The sequence below is a fragment of the Protomyctophum parallelum genome, assembly GCF_964188405.1.
Source record: "Protomyctophum parallelum genome assembly, chromosome: 3".
Classification (NCBI taxonomy): Eukaryota; Metazoa; Chordata; class Actinopteri; order Myctophiformes; family Myctophidae; genus Protomyctophum; species Protomyctophum parallelum.
This window is the reverse complement of record NC_139698.1, coordinates 44,597,576-44,619,878: the sequence shown is the minus strand read 5'-3', so window position 1 is coordinate 44,619,878 and position 22,303 is coordinate 44,597,576. Positions and strand designations below refer to the sequence as shown.

Below are 22,303 nucleotides of genomic sequence, written 5' to 3'. Positions count from 1 at the left end.
TATTCTTGTTTATCCCCCAAAACCATGAAGGCTAATTTGACCTTTGGGATATGCAAATAAGTCTGTGTCCAAAAACGTAGTTACTGTGCTTTGGTTTTGTAGTTTGATACACCAAGCTCATATGAATGTGCCGATTTTCTTGTTTTGCTCTTTAGCACCCTCTGCCTTTCTTGTTTTTTTTATCTGAAGGAAGGAGAAAATTATGCCTCAGGCAACAATGTCTTACCTGTTCCTAGTCCTACATGATGACCTGCTGCCACCTACTGTACAACTGGCATGACTGCAACATGATTGGACTGTCTGGGGTACATTATTCTTTGCTAAACTCGATGAAGTGCCTAGAAAATAGAAAACATTTGACAAGTTATCGTTTGCTTCGTTTTACATTACGCTTAACATAACAAAAAGTTTCAGAAAGAAATAAAACAATAAAATGCTTAAAAGTAATCCGCTACAAAACAAAAAAATTGTGCCAATTCCTAAATTGACATGATTCAGAAACCATCTAGCTACCAAATAAAGTCCATTCAAATTCTGTGCAAGAGCAAACATAAAAACGTTGCCATTACACAAGATAATGTACAATTTTTACAAAAACAAGTGTTTGAATAGGAGTGACACAAAATCAAGTGTTTGAATAGGATAGACAGTTTTAATATATACAGTCAAATGAAAAGGTACAATAAGCTGCTGTAAGGCTGCAATCTAGTTGACCAGAGGCTAGCAATGTTCATGAAATGTTTTCAACTGACAGCATTAGTATGGGTCTCAAAACATGACATGATACAACATGGCATCAAAAAAGGTAAACAAATGAAGACTGGCAGAAACAGCCTGTGCAACTGTGAAACACACAATTCTGTGCCGCTTCAACTCCTACATTTCTGTGTGAACATTGTAGCTTGTTTCAAGGAAGTAAAAACAAACAAAGTCCAAATTCCCAGGAAACAGTATACTATTTTTAACACCCAGTCTATATAAATAGCTTAAGTTAAACTACTTGACACATTCAGATTCTTAAGTTCAATTCACAGAGACATTGCCAGACATCTAAGATACTGTTTGGTATGAGATTTACAACAAAGTTTAATAACAATGTAACAAAGGAACCTCAAGTAATGACCAAAATACTCAATGTAGTGCTTAGTTTAGTGTATTTTAAGACCATGCATTCTCAATATGGCTGGTGGACGTTTAAGGGCCACATATCCCCCAAAATGTATTTGAAAAATACATGTAAATTTAGTTGAATAGATCCATTCTTCACAAATTAAACTTTGTAAAACAGCAGAGATGGTCTTTCAATATTCCAATCATCAAACCAACAATTGGTTATGGTAGGCTAAGCTGTGTATGCTTATAATAGCTTTTGTTCAACAAAACAAACACATGAATAATGAAAAACAAAGGTTTTGCAAGCATTAAATTGCAGCATATACTGTAGTTCTATGTTAAGCAGGTCTGATAATTAGCCATTATAATTATGGATGCAAATGCAACAGAACAAAACAACCGTAGATCCAATTAAATTACAGCTTTTGACCGACGCGTCAAACACCAAATGCACCCTTAATTCTCTTTGCCGTTTGATAGCTATTTTTCAAATGTAAATCAGATGGACATAAGCATTCTTCCACAATATAGTTGAAATTATTTACATCTTTAAGACTGAAGCTAGACTAGCATTGGTCTTTCTTTCAAAACGTTTCCCTTTTTAGGGAACCACCATGAAATTAAGTTAACACTTTACTATACAATGGCCCTATTTCGCGATGTGCATCGATTGTTAAAATAAATAAATAAAAGATACTTCAAAGTACACAATACTGTGAAAATAGTTTTAGTTGTGGAACAAAACAATGAAACTACAAAGAGTACAAAAATAACGGTTTATAGTGACATCGTGTTCTTAAGGATTTGCACAGCGTTACCATGTACCTACGATATTTTTTCCATAGACTAATACACTGAAATGGGGCCACTGAAACGTAAAGAGATACCTCAAATTCTTTATAAAAGAAATATAGATAAATGTGTACAAATATTTACACAGGGGGAGAGGGGGAAAACCAAGGCATTTAGTGTTTTGGATTCTATGATTATCCATAGTAACCTTCTGTGATTTATTCACTTCCCCAAAATAAACCTTACCATCTTCTTAGTAGCTCTCTTGGAGTGTTCACGCTGTGGTATACTGACAGGGGTGCTCACATGCCCTCACTACTATTTCAGGGTGCACTGTGTGTCCTGGGCCAGCCCATGTCCCTGAGTTCTCCCGAGGGCCTGTTAAGTGTTTCCACTCGATACAAGTGACAACGTTCTCAACCCGAATCTGAGTCACTGGTAGAGGAAGAGGAGGAGGAGGACGACGAAGAGTCAGAGCTGGAGCTGCTTCCACTGAGTCGTGAGGGTTGGACATGAGGCTCCACACCGCTAGGCTTCTCCACTGAGGAAAAGAAAAGTGTGAGGATACATGGTTAAAGGACAACTTTAGTTTTTTTCAACCAAGGTTAATGTTTTAGGTTGTTATTAGAGAAACTACAAGGTGAGTGTTCATTTTCTTTCATTTGCTGCTTTCTTTCGTTTTAGGGATTTTAGCTATTCTTGACAGGGGGGGCGGGGGCATTCGAGCATGGGGCTAAATATGTATTTTTTTACAACATTTTATGGCGATTTCGTTTTTTATTATTTACTATACCGGTAGTCCTACTAGACGCCAAGAAATTACATCCGGCCACAAAAGATCACAGGATCTACTGAATGCGTCAAACTGACATATTGAGCCTATAACACACAGTGTGGCTTCCCCCAGTAGACTACCTTCATATTCAGTAGATCCTGTGATCTTTTGTGGCCAGATGTGATTTCCTAGGATCTAGTAGGACTATATCAAATAATAAAAAAATAAATCACCATAAAATGTTGTACAAAAATACATATTTAGCCCCATGCTCGAATGCCCCCTGTCAAAAAGAGCTAAAATCCCTAAAACGAAAGAAAGCAGCAAATGAAAGAAAATGAACACTCATCTTTTAGTTTCTCTAATAACAACATAAAACATGAACCTTGGTTGAAAACAACTAAAGTTGTCCTTTAAAGGATATACTTAACTAGTAATTAGCGAATCGACTAATATTCTTATAATATTGTCAATTGTTTTCGTCCCATTAGGTTGTTTCCCTTATTTTTTGCCTTTTCTTTTTTCCAACTTTGTGTCTACAGCATTTTGCTTTGTCCATGTGAAAGTCTTAGGCTTTTGATCACTTTCATCTTTTCATATCCTTTTTGTAAAATAAATAAAAAACTGCCGCTGCCGGGGAAACTGGGGGGGATTAAGACACTCGACTGCCGCTTACTTCCGCGGCAGTGCATTGGTCCAACATGCGTTGCATCATGCTTGCGGTTAGGGTTAGGTTTAGGGTTTCGGGTAGAGTGTCAGACTGATGCCGCCGAGATTGAAAATGTCAATAAATATATTGTTTAAAAAACAACAACATTGTAGAATAGGTGAAGAGGTTACACACACCAAGAATATACTTTCAAATAGGTTTATTTTCTAGTCTACATCACAGGACAAACGTTTCAGCTATCCAGCCTTCAGCACTGATGAAGGCTGGATAGCTGAAACGTTTGTCCTGTGTGGAGACTGGAGAGAATAAACCTTTTATTCTCAAAACATTGCGACCATTAATAATGAAATGGAGAAGAAATAAAACACAATATCAGTTCTTCCAAAGGAAAAAAAAAGAAGTGCATGGAAATTACTTAAAATGATTAATGCTAGTCATAACCATGGAAAAGCTGTAAGGGTAGCAGAATGGAATTGAAGAATAATGACGTCAAATGTGGAGGAAGTTGCCAATTGTTCATACTGTACTTGGTACAATAAAGGCCTGTAAGGTCAGTTGTAACATTTGTTTCCCTTTGTATTTGTATGTTTTTCACGTCACTATGGACCACGTGTGTTTAATAAAGTTTGATTGATTGTAAATATCTGTCTAACACATTACCTGAAGAGGAATTTGAATACTTGGAAGGTGAAATTGATGATGGCCTGGATACCACAGACTGCTTAGTCATTCAATGTAAACAACATTATAGGATTGAATCTGTTGCCCTCCCATAGAAAAAAGGTAAATTGACTGGCACTTTAAAATAAGCATAAAATCAAATGCCAATAATCAAAAATGTACTCTAAACCATTTCTAAATGATTTGTATGATTTGTAACGTGCATATAACATTGTCAAAGTGAGACTTTTCTTAAAATACAGCATATTATCCTGATACATTGATAATGATCTTATGTTGTGTAAGCTCACCTTTAGGTTTGGAGGGTTTCTTGGCAGAGTTTAGCTGTCCACTGACATCCTGCAGCCTCCTCTCCAGCTCCCTCCTCTTCTCAAGTGTCAGCTCCTCTTTTGACTTACCACCGCTCGCTCTTTTTGCTGTGGAGCACAAGAATAACCGTTAACAAAAACTCCTTAGTGGTTTATAATTATTAAGGCCATTGTGTGCCAATAGTACATGATATCCATTGTTAATACTAAAGCACATAATATAGGACGAATAGGACGATAATGAACATACTGTATGTCCATTTTGGTGACATACTGCTTCATACTGCATTGATATGTTTGCGAGGACTATCTGTGCCAGATTTAGCTATAATTCGACGGAGACGGCGTATTAACGGACCACTTGACTGATTTTCAGCCCATCTTCATATAATTGATCCTCAGTATGCTTTGTCTACTTTAGTCTTAGACCACACAGAGAGAGACAAGCTTACATGAGGACAGTCTTATTCTCATTGGTAAGATTACGAATGAGAATAAGATCATGGGTGACATAAATATAAATCTACACGGCAGTCAATCATCCCAATTTATTTAATTGATTAATGCCTCGTCTTTCCGTCCTCTTTTAAGTATTTTTGGCATTCCTGGCGTTTTGCGCTGCGACCTATCTGACCACCTTCCTGTGTTCTATCTCGTTCCACAATCCGTTAAATCCTAACCCCAGTAAAGAATTCCTTTCACAAATTTCAATAACAGTATAATTAGGAAGTTCAACGATGGTTTATGCAAGGTAAATTGGGATGAGGTCATAAACGAACGTGAAACACAAACTGCATACAATATTTTCCATGGTATATTTTTATATAACATTCCCAAAGCCTTCCCATTACAAAGGAAGACATATAAAGTTAGAAAACAGAATAATGCCTGGTTAACCACAGGCCTCAAGCGATCAATAACAAAAAAGAAAACTATCGCAATTACCTTACTAATCCTTCTCCGTTAATCCTAAAACGATACACAACATATAGAAATAAATTAAATCACCTGCTGAGGTTAGCCAAACGAAAATTCTATGACAATAGATTTTCCGATTCAGAGAATTACATGAAATCTACTTGGAAGATCATTAATGAACCAATTTTCAAGCCGAATTTAAAATGGCTGATACAATTATTTCTGATTCCTCTGTAATAGCTAATGAATTTTTTCGTCAACATTGGTCCTTCCCTAGCAGACAAAATCCCGAATACCCCGTTGTCTACCTCTGGGCTAAAATGTCCCCCTCACCATTTGTACTTGATCCCATCACAGAGAAGGAACTAACTGATACTATAAATAAACTTAAATAATGTGATATGTATCGCATCGTGAGTTGAGGGTATCGTTACATGCCTACTACTGGGTGATGGAGTAATTTCAAAACTAGGTAGCTATTCAAATTCTCTATTCTGGGCATGTCATAATATGTGAACATTCTGTGAAAAGCAGTGGACATTGAATCATCAGCCATTTCCGGAGAAGACAATTGGTATAGACAAGGAAAAAAGGAGGACTCCTTAGTATAGACCCCTGGCTGACCCTGGTCAACAAATATGTTTAAGTGGTTAAGCGCTCTGGCTCACCATAAGGCTTGCGGGGCTTCTTCCTCAGACAGGTCATGACGTAGCGCTCCAGCTCCTTCAGAGTCGACGGCTTGAGCGTCTCAAAGTCTATCTCGATCTCCTCTGGGTTGGTGTCCCTCAGGGAGGGCTCCCTGGCCTGAATGATATGAACCACACGGCCCAGTTTCTCTCCCGGAAGCTTGTTGATGTCCAGGCTCAGTTGGCGCTTCTCGTCATACGACATGGGCACGATCTCCTCCTCTTCCTCAGAGTCATAATGGGGCAGCATGGTGGGGGGCGGCGGGGCAAAGAACGCCTTCTTTGTGGGCCTGGCTCAGAGAAAAGGAAACGTATGGGTAGTTTTGGGTCTGTCTATTCTACAAAGTTAGTCCGTAAATACTAAATAGTGTCTATAGTCAGTCTATTCTTGAAAAAGTGACTGAATGTGTGTTGATAGAGTAAAGGAGAACATGTTAAATATTAATATTAAATAGATTTAATCGCGGGTGTTTTCCAACATTAAAATGTAACGTAAAGCTGCTTTCTTTTTACCGTTCAGTAATGACACTAGGCTGAACGATCAATGAACGTGACCAGAGCACTCCGCATCCAACACTCTCTCTCTCGCAACTTAAAGGTATATTCAGTGATTTCACTTAATTCAAATATCACTTAATTTTTTGTTTTGTTGTGATAATCCTCCCTACTATAGAGTGTGCTGGCCATATAAGGAGTTCCTCCCTGTCCCCAGTTAACCCCTGGGGGTCAAAAAACCTTAGGTTTAGTTTTTGACTCTGGGTCCCACAGCCAAAAACGAAACCTAAGGTTTTTTGAGTGAAATCACTGAATTGACTTTAAGTCTCTCTCTCTCTCCCCCCCGCTCAACAACGTATGAGGTTTCCGTAGTTAATCAGAAATGTGTAACTACGGAGATATAAATGAAACCACTTGTTTGAATCTCTAATGTAACTTGTTTAACTGCACTTTTGCAACTAGTTCGTGTGTAACTACGTAGTTACTAAAGCTGCAACAACGAATCGATTAAATCGATAAAAGTTGATAATTAAATTGCGGGTGTTTTCAAACATTAAAATGTAACGTAAAGCTGCTTTCTTTTTACCGTTCAGTAATGGCACTAGGCTCAATAACGATCAATACGCAACGGGTCAGTATAAACAGGAGATTGTCTTGAGCGTGACCAGAGCGCTCCGCATCTACCCCTCTCTCTCTCTCCCAATTTCAGTCTCTCACACACACACACACATCACATGCACAGAGAGAGAGAGCGTCAGTCAAGTGGCTCTGTGGCTGCGATGCGCTCCGCGAAAACAGCTAATCTGCGAGCTCATCAACAGGTTGCAAAATGCCCAAAAGCAAAACAGGTCTCAGAACATGGTATTTGTGAGCACAGTGTCAATATGTTTTTGTTGTATGGCCAAAAATGCTCCCCAATGTCTGAATCTGTAAGCTTGCAGGCAGGCTACGATGAGCACTAGCAGTGTAGTTTGCTCATTAGCTTCTCAAAATTTTTCACCTGTGTGTACTCTCAGCAGCGCATTGAAGTGGGCATAGGAGAAAAGCAGAACCTCTGTGAACGTTTTGCTTAACAATGATCAGTTGTTCAGTGCTGTTTAACTTTGGCAATATGTGATACTAGAGCAGAGCCTAGAGAACATGCTAATATGGCTGCTAAATAAGAACGGTTTCCCCATATCAGCTAGCATGCTACTTGTACCTTCTTGTAGGACAGTACACTGTGTGTGTGTGTGTGTGTGTGTGTGTGTGTGTGTGTGTGTGTGTGTGTGTGTGTGTGTGTGTGTGTGTGTGTGTGTGTGTGTGTGTGTGTGCACACGCGCGTCCACACAGACTGTGTAGGACAGTGGTTCTCAGCCTAGTGGGAGTTCCAGCTAAATTATAGATAGTTATAAGAACTAGGAACTTAGGAAGTAAACCAAGTGGACCCTAAAGGGTCTGTAACAGTTTTGCACAGAGAGTGCAAAAATGGACAGTCAGCTATACAAGGTCAACATTACAGATTACAATATCATTACAAGTACAAGGAATGGCAATGAAATCAAATTGGATAAAAAAGGGGGTAAAATATTAATTTTGAAGGAGTATTCCTTTTTATTGTCTAACATGCCTAAAATAACTTTAAGCTACATTTTTTAAGTAATGCCATAATCCGATTAATCAATTAATCATTTAAATAATCGCCGGATGAATAGAGCACCGAAGTCTGACGTCACTTTCAGTAGAGGGCGTCAGTCCCCAGGTTCATGTATTTGTTTAGTTGCATTGAAATCCCCATTGAGGCGATTTTAGATCGCCTCATATAACAACTGTGTTTGAAAAATAAACATGTCACCCCGGCCGCTTCACTCATATGGATATGAAGAATCAACTGACTGAGAGAAAACGCTAATGTTACTGCTGCTGAATTAGTTAGATTTTCGCTAGAAGCAGACTGTATCATATATGAGTGACTGACTGTTGCAAACGATACAGAGACACCTCCCTGACAATAACGCCGAGACAGCTTGTTTATTTTTGGACCACAACGCTTATAGTAGACGATATTAAGATCACCCCATGTTATTCTCCATAGAGAAATTACTTCCGCAAACCAGGGGAATCGCCGGGATGAGCGAGTTACGTCAGGACTTCGGTGCTCTATTGATTATGAAAATAATCGTTAGTTGCAGCCCGAGTAGTTACTCACTTGCTATTCTTGTTACTCTTCTTGCCGGGTACTTTCTTGCCCTGTGTGCTGCCTCCTACTCGGGTGGACTTGCTCTTCATCGGCTTGCCTGATGGCAACTTCCACTCCTCTGAGTCGGCTCTACCTCGGTCCTCTCGGCTGCGCTTGTCTGGCTTCTTCTTCTTTTTCTTCTCCTTCTTGTCTTTCTTCTCCTTCTTCTTCTTGGGCTTGACGATGGGCTGAGAGAGTGCAGCCAGCTGCTCATGCACGGCTCTGAGCTGTGAGGATTGGAAATTAAGGGTAAATAATCATTCATTTTAAAAGCAAATGCCTAAACTAACCCAGAAGGCTTTTCGCAATCAACAGTGCCATTTTGGAGGCTATGTCCAGCTTTTGGTGTATGTAACCCAATGTTTATCCTAACACAAACATTAAATGCCAAGTGCCTATGACAATTATTGGACAATTTTGAGTGTTTGTGTAAACACTGATGACAAAGGTGAGGACACAAATTGTGATTGGCCGGAATGAGATGTATGATGATGTACGATGATAAGAGCTCCCCTTACTTCACAGGTGTTATCTATCCATATCTAGACAAATCAGACCTGTGTGAAGGTCAGAAGATCCACCAAGGACATCTCTCCTGGATAACGATTTATGGACGTTTGAAAATCCTCCTTTCAACTTCTTTACACCGTGATTATATTTTCAATCCCATAGCTAGAGCGGTGGGGCGTTGCCATAGCAACCGGACCAATGTTAAAAGCTTCTGTGGGACTCATAGACAGACTATACATTGGGGTCCATATATATATATATATATACACAGACCTGGGATATGACGTCCCCTAGTGGCGGGGTCCCTATATATCGTTAGCCTCATAGGATAAATGCATAAGTCATTTTTTATGATTTTCGGATAATAAGGAAAAACACATTTTCTCGCAAGTATGTAAGAGTTTTTAATGCAGATTTTTACACTGGCTTCCTGAGGGGTTAACAAAATGTTTTTTACAAAAAGATAAACATGACAGTCATTCCATAACAAAAAAAAGTGACTTAGGCCATTTTCAAGAAAATAATCTGTGACTTAGGCATTTTTTAATACATGTCTACTAAACACCTGGGGGTCTATTAGAGTGATGTTAACTCCATACTAAACACCTGGGGGTCTATTAGAGTAATGTTAACTCCATACTAAACACCTGGGGGTCTATTAGAGTGATGTTAACTCCATACTAAACACCTGGGGGTCTATTAGAGTAATGTTAACTCCATACTAAACACCTGGGGGTCTATTAGAGTAATGTTAGCTCCATACTAAACACCTGGGGGTCTATTAGAGTGATGTTAACTCCATACTAAACACCTGGGGGTCTATTAGAGTAATGTTAACTCCATACTAAACACCTGGGGGTCTATTAGAGTAATGTTAACTCCATACTAAACACCTGGGGTTCTATTAGAGTAATGTTAACTCCATACTAAACACCTGGGGGTCTATTAGAGTAATGTTAACTCCATACTAAACACCTGGGGTAGAGTGATGTTAACTCCATACTAAACACCTGGGGGTCTATTAGAGTAATGCTAACTCCATACTAAACACCTGGGGGTCTATTAGAGTAATGTTAACTCCATAATAATCACCTGGGGGTCTATTAGAGTAATGTTAACTCCATACTAAACACCTGGGGGTCTATTAGAGTAATGTTAACTCCATACTAAACACCTGGGGGGTCTATTAGAGTGATGTTAACTCCATACAGAACACCTGGGGGTCTATTAGAGTAATGTTAACTCCATACTAAACACCTGGGGGTCTATTAGAGTAATGTTAACTCCATACTAAACACCTGGGGGTCTATTAGAGTAATGTTAACTCCATACTAAACACCTGGGGGTCTATTAGAGTGATGTTAACTCCATACTAAACACCTGGGGGTCTATTAGAGTAATGTTAACTCCATACTAAACACCTGGGGGTCTATTAGAGTAATGTTAACTCCATACTAAACACCTGGGGGTCTATTAGAGTAATGTTAACTCCATACTAAACACCTGGGGGTCTATTAGAGTAATGTTAACTCCATACTAAACACCTGGGGGTCTGTTAGAGTAATGTTAACTCCATACTAAACACCTGGGGGTCTATTAGAGTAATGTTAACTCCATACTAAACACCTGGGGGTCTATTAGAGTAATGTTAACTCCATACTAAACACCTGGGGGTCTATTAGAGTAATGTTAACTCCATACTAAACACCTGGGGGTCTATTAGAGTAATGTTAACTCCATACTAAACACCTGGGGGTCTATTAGAGTAATGTTAACTCCATACTAAACACCTGTGGGTCTATTCGAGTAATGTTAACTCCATACTAAACACCTGGGGGTCTATTAGAGTAATGTTAACTCCATACTAAACACCTGGGGGTCTATTAGAGTAATGTTAACTCCATACTAAACACCTGGGGGTCTATTAGAGTGATGTTAACTCCATACTAAACACCTGGGGGTCTATTAGAGTAATGTTAACTCGATACTAAACACCTGGGGGTCTATTAGAGTAATGTTAACTCCATACTAAACACCTGGGGGTCTATTAGAGTAATGTTAACTCCATACTAAACACCTGGGGGTCTGTTAGAGTAATGTTAACTCCATACAGAACACCTGGGGGTCTATTAGAGTGATGTTAACTCCATACTAAACACCTGGGGGTTTATTAGAGTAATGTTAACTCCATACTAAACACCTGGGGGTCTATTAGAGTAATGTTAACTCCATACAGAACACCTGGGGGTCTATTAGAGTGATGTTAACTACATACTAAACACCTGGGGGTCTATTAGAGTGATGTTAACTCCATACTAAACACCTGGGGGTCTATATTAGAGTAATGTTAACTCCATACTAAAAACCTGGGGGTCTATTAGAGTAATGTTAACTCCATACTAAACACCTGGGGGTCTATTAGAGTGATGTTAACTCCATACTAAACACCATGGGGGTCTATTAGAGTGATGTTAACTCCATACTAAACACCTGGGGGTCTATTAGAGTGATGTTAACTCCATACTAAACACCTGGGGGTCTATTAGAGTAATGTTAACTCCATACTAAACACCTGGGGGTCTATTAGAGTAATGTTAACTCCATACTAAACACCTGGGGGTCTATTGGAGTAATGTTAACTCCATACTAAACACCTGGGGGTCTATTAGAGTAATGTTAACTACATACTAAACACCTGGGGGTCTATTAGAGTAACTGTTGTTTGCTGTGTATGCAATGTAAAAATGCCCAAGTCACACAAAGTGAGTTAGGCGGCAACGTAAAAATGCTCAAATCACACAAGTGACTTAGGCAGATCATCATTTTTGAAGATAGTGAGCTTTGTGATTGGCTGAGGATATAGGCGATGATCCAGAACGATGCAGCAGCCCCAGGAGATCACCTGTAGGCAGAAATCTCAATTTCGCCAAAAAATGACTTAGGCATTTTTCCTATGAGGCTAACGATATATAGAATATACATATAATATACAGACATGGGAAAGAAATAATTAATCTATAGAAAAAGATTTAAATAATCAGGGAACTTAAAAATAATCACATCCATGTGAAGTGAGGGACGCTCTTCATCATCATAAATCATCTCATTCTGGCCAATCACAATTTGTGTCCTCACTTTTGTCTTCAACGTTTGTGTTTACACACTTTTGTCTTCAATGTTTGTGTTTACACAAAAACTCAAAGCTGGGCATAGCGCCCCTCAACTGATTGATTGGAAAGCCCTCATTCCATGGTTCCAGAGTAGGTGCCCGCGGGTACCGCACTGGATACTCCAACAGCAGGTACAAGGAGTACAGGAGGACATACCTGTGTGCAGACCTGATCCTGTAACTCGGCTAGGCGATGGGCACGCTCCTCCTCGCTATCCGAGCTGGGGCTGCTCTCGCTCCCCTCACTCCCACTGCTGGGCTCACTCTCAGAGGAGGAGGAAGATGAGGACGATGAGGAGGAGGAAGAAGAGGAGGAAGATGAGGGGTGAGCCATAGACATGGCTGGATGATCCATGTGGGGCTCGTCGGGCATTTTCGCGAAACGGAATTCGAATACGTCCTGGAGGACCAAGCGAAGGAGATGGAGGTAATGAAAAACATGTCAAATGTTATCAGAATCAGGAAACGGACAAATATATTCCTGACAAATGTCTGTCAATCCTCTTTCATGCATCATATACACTAATACAGAAGTTTGGTAAACAAAGGTGGATGACGTGCAAAAGCCTAATAGTGTTCTCTGAAATTCTTGCACCTACAAATATCAGTTTAACTCAAGTTATCACTGAAACAATGAAGTACAAAAATAAAGAACTAAAGCTGATGTATGTCTATGATGGCTGATCTAACCTGCAGCTTCCGTGCCATGCCCACAACATCATGGTCAGGTGGGTTGTATTTGTAACAGTTGGAAAACATGAGTCTAACGTCACCGGCGAACTGCTGTGCGTCCCTGTACTCTCGACAGTCCATCTTCCTCTGATTACAGCAGAGAGAGGAACAATAGTTAGAACTCAACAGCAGCACACTTTAGACAGATAAACCACATGAACCCTAGCATCACTATTCTGGGGCAAAACTAGCAGATCTACAAGCGCAAAGCGTTACACGTTCTGAGCTTGTTGTGTACTGTGGACTCCTGACTAGTTACAATAATTTGTATATACTGTATACACACACACTATACTGTATATAGGGGGAGGGAGGACAGAAAGACAAATTACAGGATATGAGCCGTTTCAAATTGGTGGATTACCGGTTTGCTGGGGAAGTGGGGATCTGAATTAACATGACTATGAGCCAGTATTACATACAGGGTTTTCCACCAGATGTTACCTTGATGGTGCTGAGGTCCATAGGGTACTTGATGATATCGTGGTAGTCATGAAGTCCAAGTGCAGTTGCATCCACAGGCTTATAGAAAGGCCAGGCATATGCAGCATGCTTTTTTGACAACATGTCCTTCAGCAGCCCACTACAGTACCTCAACGGTGGGCTCAGTTTGCCCCTCCGTGAAGGCTGCAGCTGAACAGAATCCGGCAAGTCCTTTTTGGGGGGCTTGATTGGCCGCCCACTGCCCACTCTACGTCCAGCACCAGCCATCATGGGCTGGAGTAGGACAGGACCCGCAGGGCCCCTGACCAGGCCCATACCAGGGGGGGTTTCCATGCTCATACCACCCAAGGAGGAGAGGGTGAGTGGTGAGGAGTCATGGACCTTGCCTCCGTGGCCTCCCTTCCCCAAGCCTACCATGCGGGCCCCTCCGGACATGCCCACAGACATGCCCATGGTAGAGGGAGTGGTGGTGTCTGCCTTCCGCTTTACGCCTTTCTTCTGCAGAGAATTGAAGGGTTGGATATTAAACATTGTTATAATATAATGCCAGATAGGTCTAAGGTGTCGTACTAAATAAATTAAATAAATTAAACAAAGCACTACAAATATGATTTCTACAGCAATGCATCAAAACTAGCTTGAGAGAGAGAGAGAGAGAGAGAGAGAGAGAGAGAGAGAGAAATAATTAAACATGTTTGATAAACACTGGGAAAATAACCACAATGCGTTTTGTATTTCAGGTTGCAATGTACACATAGAGCTGGGTGTGTGGTTGGTACCTTGGTAGTTGGCTGTGTCGGGGGCATCCCTATGATGTTGGCAGGGGGCAGACTTTTGGTCAGTACAGTTTGGGGTGAGTTGGCCAGCATAGATTCTCCTGTGTCCGAGGAGGAAGGGGAGTATGCCGACTGGGACACTGCTGGGACTTGATGAGCCCTCGATGCTGAGATAGGATTTATTGGAGAAATACAATTAGGCTAAAAGACTATGTGCAATTACCTGCCTAAACTGTTAACAGACATAATGTGCCATCATTATTCACGGCAGACTTGTATTCTCAACCAAAAGCAATAGTTCTGCAAACATTTCATTCCTGTTGCAAAAAGCAACATCCAATGTCTGCCCTTTTGGGATTCCCATATTTGCAGATCCTGGGAGTCGATGGGCGCTGATGGGACGCTTGTTTTACAGCGCCGGCTAGTAGGGCAGGGTTATGGGGAAAACACTCTCGCCAGAACATTTACTAATCTCTCCAACTCGACCAGCCCTGAGTCGGCTATGTGAACATTTAACACGGCAACTCGCTCGCTTTAGCTCGCTCGGTGGCATCTCACGTGGCTCAAGTTTGCTTGAGACGGCAGGCCTCCGTCGCGGTCTAGTCCAGAGTTATACAGTATATAAACAAACAAGCGCCCATCGACTCCCAGGCTCAGCAAAAAATGAAGTACTCTGCCTTTTTGCTAAAATTAGCATAACAACTTTTCACAGGCTCACCATTTGACTTGCGACCTTTGCCCCGGCCAGATTTGTTCCGTGGGGCCGGAGGAGGTAGCTCTATCTCTTCCTGGGGCATCTGAGCTACCTTCTGGAGGAAGATCTTCTCAAGAGACTGGGCCATCAGCACAATATCATCTGTAGGCTTGATGAGCCATAAATGCATATCAGTGCAATGGCAATAAGACTTAACAAATATTCCAAATGTCCTCAAGGTTTTTATAAAAGTTTAGAATAGCCTCCTTGTATGCTTTCATTTTATCCAAGCCACCAAGCCGGAACACAATCAATTGAATGATCAAAAACAAACATGCTCTGGAAACAGGGGCGCCGGAGGGGGATCAGAAGGGTCTGAATGTCCACGCACATAGGGGGATGACTGGTGTATTTATTTATATATTTTTCCAGACCGGCGCTACCGTTCCCATTTTTATGTGCAATCGTTGTTGTGTATTGGCTGCACATGTGCAGTAACTGCAGTTGACCTGAGTCTCAAGGTGTCAGACAAAGCTAATAAACAACAATGTGCCCCCTCCAAATAATGTCCCCGCTCTTTTTCCGTCCTGAAAATGCACGCGGCCTACCCATCTCAATGCTTTTGAGAAAAAGTTGGGATCCACTGTCTGCCATAAGCCTACCTTGTTGTAGATGTAGCAGTTGGTGAACATGGTGTTGAAGTCCTGCATGCACTCACTGGCGCTGCGGTAGTAGTTGTTCTCCAAACGCTTCTTGATGGTCCCCATGTCCATGGGCTGTTTGATGATCTTATGATAATCCTGAGGAGACAATGGGAGGGAGGAGGCAAAGACATGGGCGAGGGGGCATAATACAGAAATGTTATAAACAAGGCAACTCAATTATACAAACGCACCATCCCAATTACACAAACGCACCATCCCACACCAACCCCCACAACCGTCAGCAAGATTACACATTCAGTCAGGACAGAAAACTAAGCTAACTAGTTTCTAAAGAATACAGGCCGCTGAAGAATTCAGAGATTAACCGGACAACAGATATTACAATTTCTACAAAATCATGGTTCAATGTAGGTCAATGAGGAGCACGTTTTGAATTATCAATTTCTAGTTAGTGAAGCAATTATTCTTGAGGGGTGTTAGCCCCTCCTATGCCCAGCTTTTGATGTCTGTTCTGTGTAAACACAAACATTGAAGCCAAAAGTGAGGACAGAGAAGTTTTTTAAATTCATTATTTAGAAATACCCCATTGAGATATAAGTATCTCGTTTTCAAGAGGGTCCTAAAAAGTGAAGACACAAATTGTGAATGACATTTGTGATGATTTGATTGGTTGAGCACGGAATGTAATGTATGATGATAAAAGCGCCCATGTATGATGATAAGAGCGCCCCTCACTTGATTTTTGATTTCTTAACCATCGTTGGAGTTACATCACAGCAAAGTAACTACACAACCCAAACCTCTACCGAAGTGTTCCAAGTAAAGGTCACCCAGCCATTTCAAATGTTACTTATCTGACAAAATCTACAGTGGAAAGCGGGATGAGACGAGTAGGTGGAAAAGGCGATGGGCATAAGTGATGGGCTTTTAAATACAATAACACTTACAGGCAGGCTCAGCCTGTAGGCATCTACTGGCTCGTGAAAGGGCCAGGCAAAGTGGTGCCTCCACAGGGACTTCATCAGGGCCTTCTGAAGGTATTGCAGCTGGTTAGTCATGCGGCTCTGCCGGCTGGGATCCCTCACTACTGGTGGCTGTGGTCCGGTTGGGGGTCCCTGAGGTGTTGTGTGGGGCAGCGAAGGGCTCTCAAAGTCCTCAGCATACAGCAGGGAGGGCTTGCGGATGCGCTTCCCCGGCCCCGAGCCACCATATTGCTCCATCCCGCCACTGGACAGCCCCACCAGTGAGCTGGAAGGGGGGAGATGGAGAAGGAGAGCACACATGCAGGACTTTAGGATGAGGCAAGAGCTTTTGGCTGGAACAGAAGTAGTGGTATGATTGTAGCTCAGTCAACAAGCGACTGCGACACTAGCATTCTCACTGATCACACATACAATGTACATCCACTGTGCAGCCCCATGCCCCTGCTTTACTGCAGTGCAAATCTACAATTGCGTCCACTCCAAAACACGCTCTTCAGAATGCATAATACTGACTGAAACCCCTTATAATACATTTTCACATTGTTGCTTTTTTTAATGCAAAGAAAATAATCACACATCCACTTTGCTCAGATTTAGGTGTGTTGGACGGAATCAAATGAAAAATCATGCACACTGCTTTTGCTCAGCAGCATCAAGTTCATTCAAACACTGACATTTCAGTTCCTGTCTGGAACCTCATCAAGTGTCTTGTCTGTGCCTTTTTTTAAGAAAGTTAAAGTCGTTAAGTGTGTGTACTGTGTGTGCGCTATATTGAACCAGCCAATGAAAAGTATTAACAAGAGCTTGCGTCTAAATCCACTGGCACACTGTCAGACTCACAGGTTATCTTTTCCTCCCATTTCCTAGTGAAAAGTAACAGCTTGGATTTGGAATATACAAGATTTCTGCCCGACAGTTACGACGATACGATATACTGCATGTTCAATGAAAATATGCCTGTGCCTTCGCCATCGCCTAGGCAACCAGGATTCTATCAATTGGCTGCTACTTTTGGCACAGTCATGGCATCCTCCATGGTTCCTCGTTAGTCAAATGCTAAACTTGAATGTACTGTAGTAGTAACACTCTTTAATTCTGTAATTGAATCATTATTGGCATATCCTCATAATATGATTGGTAAATGAGAGGGTTGAGATCACAGTTTCATGTTAATGGTTACAGACTAGAGATGCATGATATTGAAAATATGACCGATATCCGATCTCTGATTATTTGCATGGTTATATCGGCCGATACACCGGTATTACATAATTATATTATATTTATAATGAACTTGATATTTTGCTGGTGAAAGCAGATGGTAAGCCCCTCTCCACACCAACAGCTGACACTTTTAAAGAGACAGAGACAGGCTGCTCTGTGACTGTGTGTGAGCCAGTATCTCCCCCCCACTGCACACGGTCCAGATTTAGAGGAATTTAGCTACATCTCACCCTAGCTCTAGTCCATAGTTCTAATGTATTTCATTTAGAGCTATGTTACTGTCAACTTCCGGAACTCGCATGAATGCAGACCAGCCTCTCGTCTTTAGCATAAATAAAAAGTTACTGCTACTCAGTTAGTGCTACTCACCAAAACAAAGGTGGGTTGTCTCATTAGAAACTAGAAAGCCTACTTTCCTTAGTGGAAGCACTCTGAGCCCCCCACCACACGTATAAACGGTACTCTTTGGCCAGAAATTGATTTTTTTTCAACAGAGGAAAAATATTCTCTATGAGGCAATTCTCTGGGCAATATCTGTAGAAGGCGCCGCGGAGTAACTAATATAGCTCTAAATGCAACGCATTAGAGCTATGGACCCAGAGCTACATCTCACCTAGCCCTGGTCCAGTGCTTACAGCGAGTCTCTCTCTGACGCCCCTGTGGAAGTCCCTTCCGCAGCCCTCTAGTCATATTTTCACTCCCGTGCGCGAATACCAGCAAATAAACAAAACAATGTAACCACTCACCGAAACAAAGCCTGCTAGACCTTGGTAAAAGTCTATTCTCGTAGCTGGGAAGTGTCTCAGGTCCCCAGTTTCTCTAAAATGCACTATTTTAATCATTACATAAAATGAATCCAACCAGATCGGCGCGGGCAAAACCCGGAAATGCCATAGTAGAAGAAATGACTCTGCCCGGTAAATTCAGGGTACATTGTGTTATTAAAATGGCACAAAGTGCATTTTAGAGAGAAACTGGGGACCTGAGACGCTTACCAGCTACGAGAATAGACTTTTACCAAGGTCTAGCAGGCTTTGTTTCGGTGAGTGGTTACGTCGTTTTGTTTATTTGCTGGTATTAGAAAAACCGCGCACAGGAGTGAAAATATGACCAGAGGGCTGCGGAAGGTACTTCCACAGGGCGTCAGAGAGAGACTCGCTGTAAGCCCTGGACCAGGGCTACATCTCACCCCAAGCCTCAGGACACAAACCTGTCCCACTGACACACAATGGAGACAAAACCCAAGATTTCTTCATCAGACAGATTTAGCACCCACAGGGCACAGTGTACCATATTTAATATATGATAAATGTGTAAACATGGACATTGTTGATGCTTGCTTGGGAGACAAAAATAATTATAGACTTATGGAATAATTATAGTTAGTTTACTTTATCATCATATTGTATCACCAATTTAGTTAATTGAGGCTGTGGTCCATCGCTTAGATGAGAGCTTTGTTGTATGACAAACCCTTGTTACAACTTACAAATGATGAAGAGCATATCAATTATGTGTACAGTGTCCACACATTGGACGCAAGCTCATTAGACACCTCGCAATAAAAACGCACCAGCTGGCCATCGCGTGGTTTCAATGCCCCGCCTTCATCGTGTTTGTAAACACCGACAGAGGGTAACGGCAGTAGCGACGTTATTCTACGAAAATGGTTAACAAAAAGCCTACGTCTTACTTGTGTTATAGACGGACTGCAATTGTGTAATGCAACCCCTTGATCACATGAATTAGATTTGTCCCAACTTAAGCATGACTTTTGATCGCAGCCCTAAGACGACAAGCTCTAAGCTAATAATGTAAATCACATCCGAAAGCTAAGCAATAAAAACTGCTGCCAACATGTATGCTACAACGTTCGTCTTCCTTCATAAAGTAACCATAACATCTGCAAGCACCAGTATTTTCTGTTAAATAAATACACAGATATATCAAGTAGCATTAGCACAGCAGACAGCACCCATGCAATGAATGAACCGGTTTTCGGAGCCGGCCCGGCGAAGAAGAAGGCACTGTCCTTATTTGCCTTGTTGCCGGTGGCAAGCTGCTGCCAACATGTCATGCTATAAACTATTAAAATATTAACCCAGTGTTGACGCATGTGACGTTTGACTGCGGCAGCCTTCAGGTCTGTCCGTCTGTCATGAAGACAACACTGCTCAGTGCACACTGACTGCAAGCTAGCGTTAACGCTCTCTAACGCCAGATTGCTTTTAGACACTATTCACATTCATTGCGAAAAGAAAGCCTGTTCCACATCTCTTCGGATCACAGAGGGCTTCAGACACATTATTTATCCGGTTGGTACCTGTCACGATGCGGGTTAATGGCCGCTTCCATCGGGGCGGGTGACCGGGTCCGGGTTGTTGTTATTGTGTTTTAATATGTCCTACTGTTGTTTAATGTCACTGGAGAGAGAACAGAGCAGAGCGACTCTGCAATGAAATGGCGCCTAAACGCTTCCGCCTGACGCTTTATAAACCTACCACGTGGCAGGGCTGTGTTTCCTGTCACATGTGTGGCCATTCGTCAATACCATTGGCCAGAAGCACACGTCTGTCACGCCCAAAGTTGCCTCGTCGGAACACCCTGTCCTTTTTCGTGACGGTCCCGTCCATATTCAGTCTGATGGTCCCGTCCAAGCCTGGGACGGTGGGACCCAGGCTAGTCCCGTCCCACCACGACTCCCACCCACACGAAACAAAGGTGGTCTGTCGTCAGTACCACCACAGTGGCTACTGGCTTATTAACTGTTGTTCCTGTCTTCCATTCCCAGGATGTCGATACTCGATAGTAGAGTAGTAGAGTAGACCGAGAGCTAAGTTGTACGTACACTTGTTTACATGCCGAGCTGGCCCAGGTCTAGGGAACTGCTAGCCCTCCAAGCAGAACCCAATGCTACTGAAGTTTCTGACATTTGTTCAAAATTTCAGAAAAGCTTTATGTAGGGTCCCGAAAGGGGCTAGGGAACTGCCAACTGGGAAGAGAGGTGCGTGGCTACAACATGCAGAGCACAAAGATGAAATTACCTACCTAGGTTCCATCCTGGAGGCCAATCTTTCCGGTGATAAAATGGCCACCAACGTAATCAAAAAAGTCAATCAAAGAACAAGATTCCTTTACAGGATCTCCTCACTGGTCAGCAAAAACACCTTGAAGACCTTAACAGGAGCCCTCGTACAAGGTTTCTTTGACTATGCATCCACCTCTTGGTACCACAGCACCTCAAAGGCCCTTAAAACAAGGCTCCAGACCTCCCAAAACAAACTGGTCAGGCTCCTACTTGGCCTCACCCCCCGAACCCACCTCACCCCTGCCCACTTTGACAGGCTGGGATGGCTTAGGATCGACGACAGAGTACAGCATCTTGCAATGGGTCTGGTCCACAAGATTCGATACACCACCAAGATACCCATGTACCTGTCTAAATACTTCCTTAATGTAAACGAAGTCCACACCCACAACACCAGAGGGAGTGCAACAAACCATGTACAACCCAGATTCGGCACAAACAAGGGACTAAATTATTTTCGCTCCTATGCCACCAAAATGTGGAACGCCCTAGCCCTACCAACAGTCATTAAGACATGTGAATCCCTTGACTCCTTCAAAACCGCTCTCAAAGGGCACCTACGGATGGCTGCAATTCGAAACTGGCCTCTGTAAAATCTGAATCCCCCCCCCCCCCCCATTTTCCCTCACTGTATATTGTATCTTTTCCCTTTTTTGCTTCCCATATGATGAATTCCTGTTCTGTACTTTAGCTACATAGAAATGTCTATTTGTATGTCTCTAAATGTCTGTGTCTTTAAATGTTTTGATGAATTGAACAATGTGGACCCTGTTGTAAACAAGTGTAATGCTTAATTGGGTCGTCCACTCACAGTTGACAGTCTTTGTATTGAGTTTGTGCTTAAAATGTACTGTAAATTCTACAAACTGTTAATAAATATCTCAATCTCTCAATCTCAAAGAGCATTCTACAGCAGTGGTCAAATACTCATCTGTATTTTGTACAGATAAAGATCTTAAGGGAACCGGGACCCCACTTGAGAACCACTGACCTACAGTCTGTAGGACCATTATGGACAAAGTAGCAGCGTGTCTATAGGTTGTATATTAATTATTAAATAAAGACTACAAGCTTCCTCAGACCAGAACCTGAAACCCAGCTGCCTTAATTAAATGCTAGTAGTAGTAATAACCTATATACCGTTTTGAATAATAAGTAATCTCCCAAGACAGCATCACTCACTGCCCGAAATAAGTGGGCAAAACCATACCTACCGTATATTAAATTGTTTATAAGGTCAATATAAGTAAATTAATATATGATAACCCTTCCACAGGAGTAGCTTTTACATATTTATTTCACAAGTGAATCTAATGATCACAATGAAACTTCCCTGGTTGATTAATTGCATGAAGACAATGA

At 41.8% G+C, this 22,303-nt stretch overlaps 1 protein-coding gene across 3 annotated transcripts; it reads right to left on the bottom strand.

The window, feature by feature from the left end:
• Positions 1–638: 638 nt before the first annotated feature.
• brd2b (bromodomain containing 2b) lies at positions 639–20,305 on the bottom strand. 3 transcript variants are annotated; one of them, XM_083760884.1, is made up of 12 exons: positions 20,177–20,305; positions 16,594–16,894; positions 15,644–15,781; positions 15,006–15,150; positions 14,291–14,454; positions 13,512–14,009; positions 13,026–13,154; positions 12,493–12,735; positions 8,627–8,883; positions 5,926–6,233; positions 4,322–4,447; positions 639–2,446 (listed from the first exon to the last, which is right to left on the bottom strand). In XM_083760884.1, the coding sequence occupies exons 1-12, from the start codon at positions 20,206–20,208 to the stop codon at positions 2,322–2,324; spliced, it is 2,466 nt and encodes an 821-aa protein (XP_083617010.1). In that variant the 5' UTR covers positions 20,209–20,305; the 3' UTR covers positions 639–2,321. The 3 variants fall into 3 exon arrangements, with proteins under 3 accessions (XP_083617010.1, XP_083617011.1, XP_083617012.1); XM_083760885.1 differs by lacking the exon at positions 13,026–13,154; XM_083760886.1 differs by lacking the exons at positions 16,594–16,894; positions 20,177–20,305 and having other exon boundaries at positions 15,006–15,143; positions 15,644–15,743.
• Between the last annotated feature and the right edge of the window lie 1,998 nt (positions 20,306–22,303).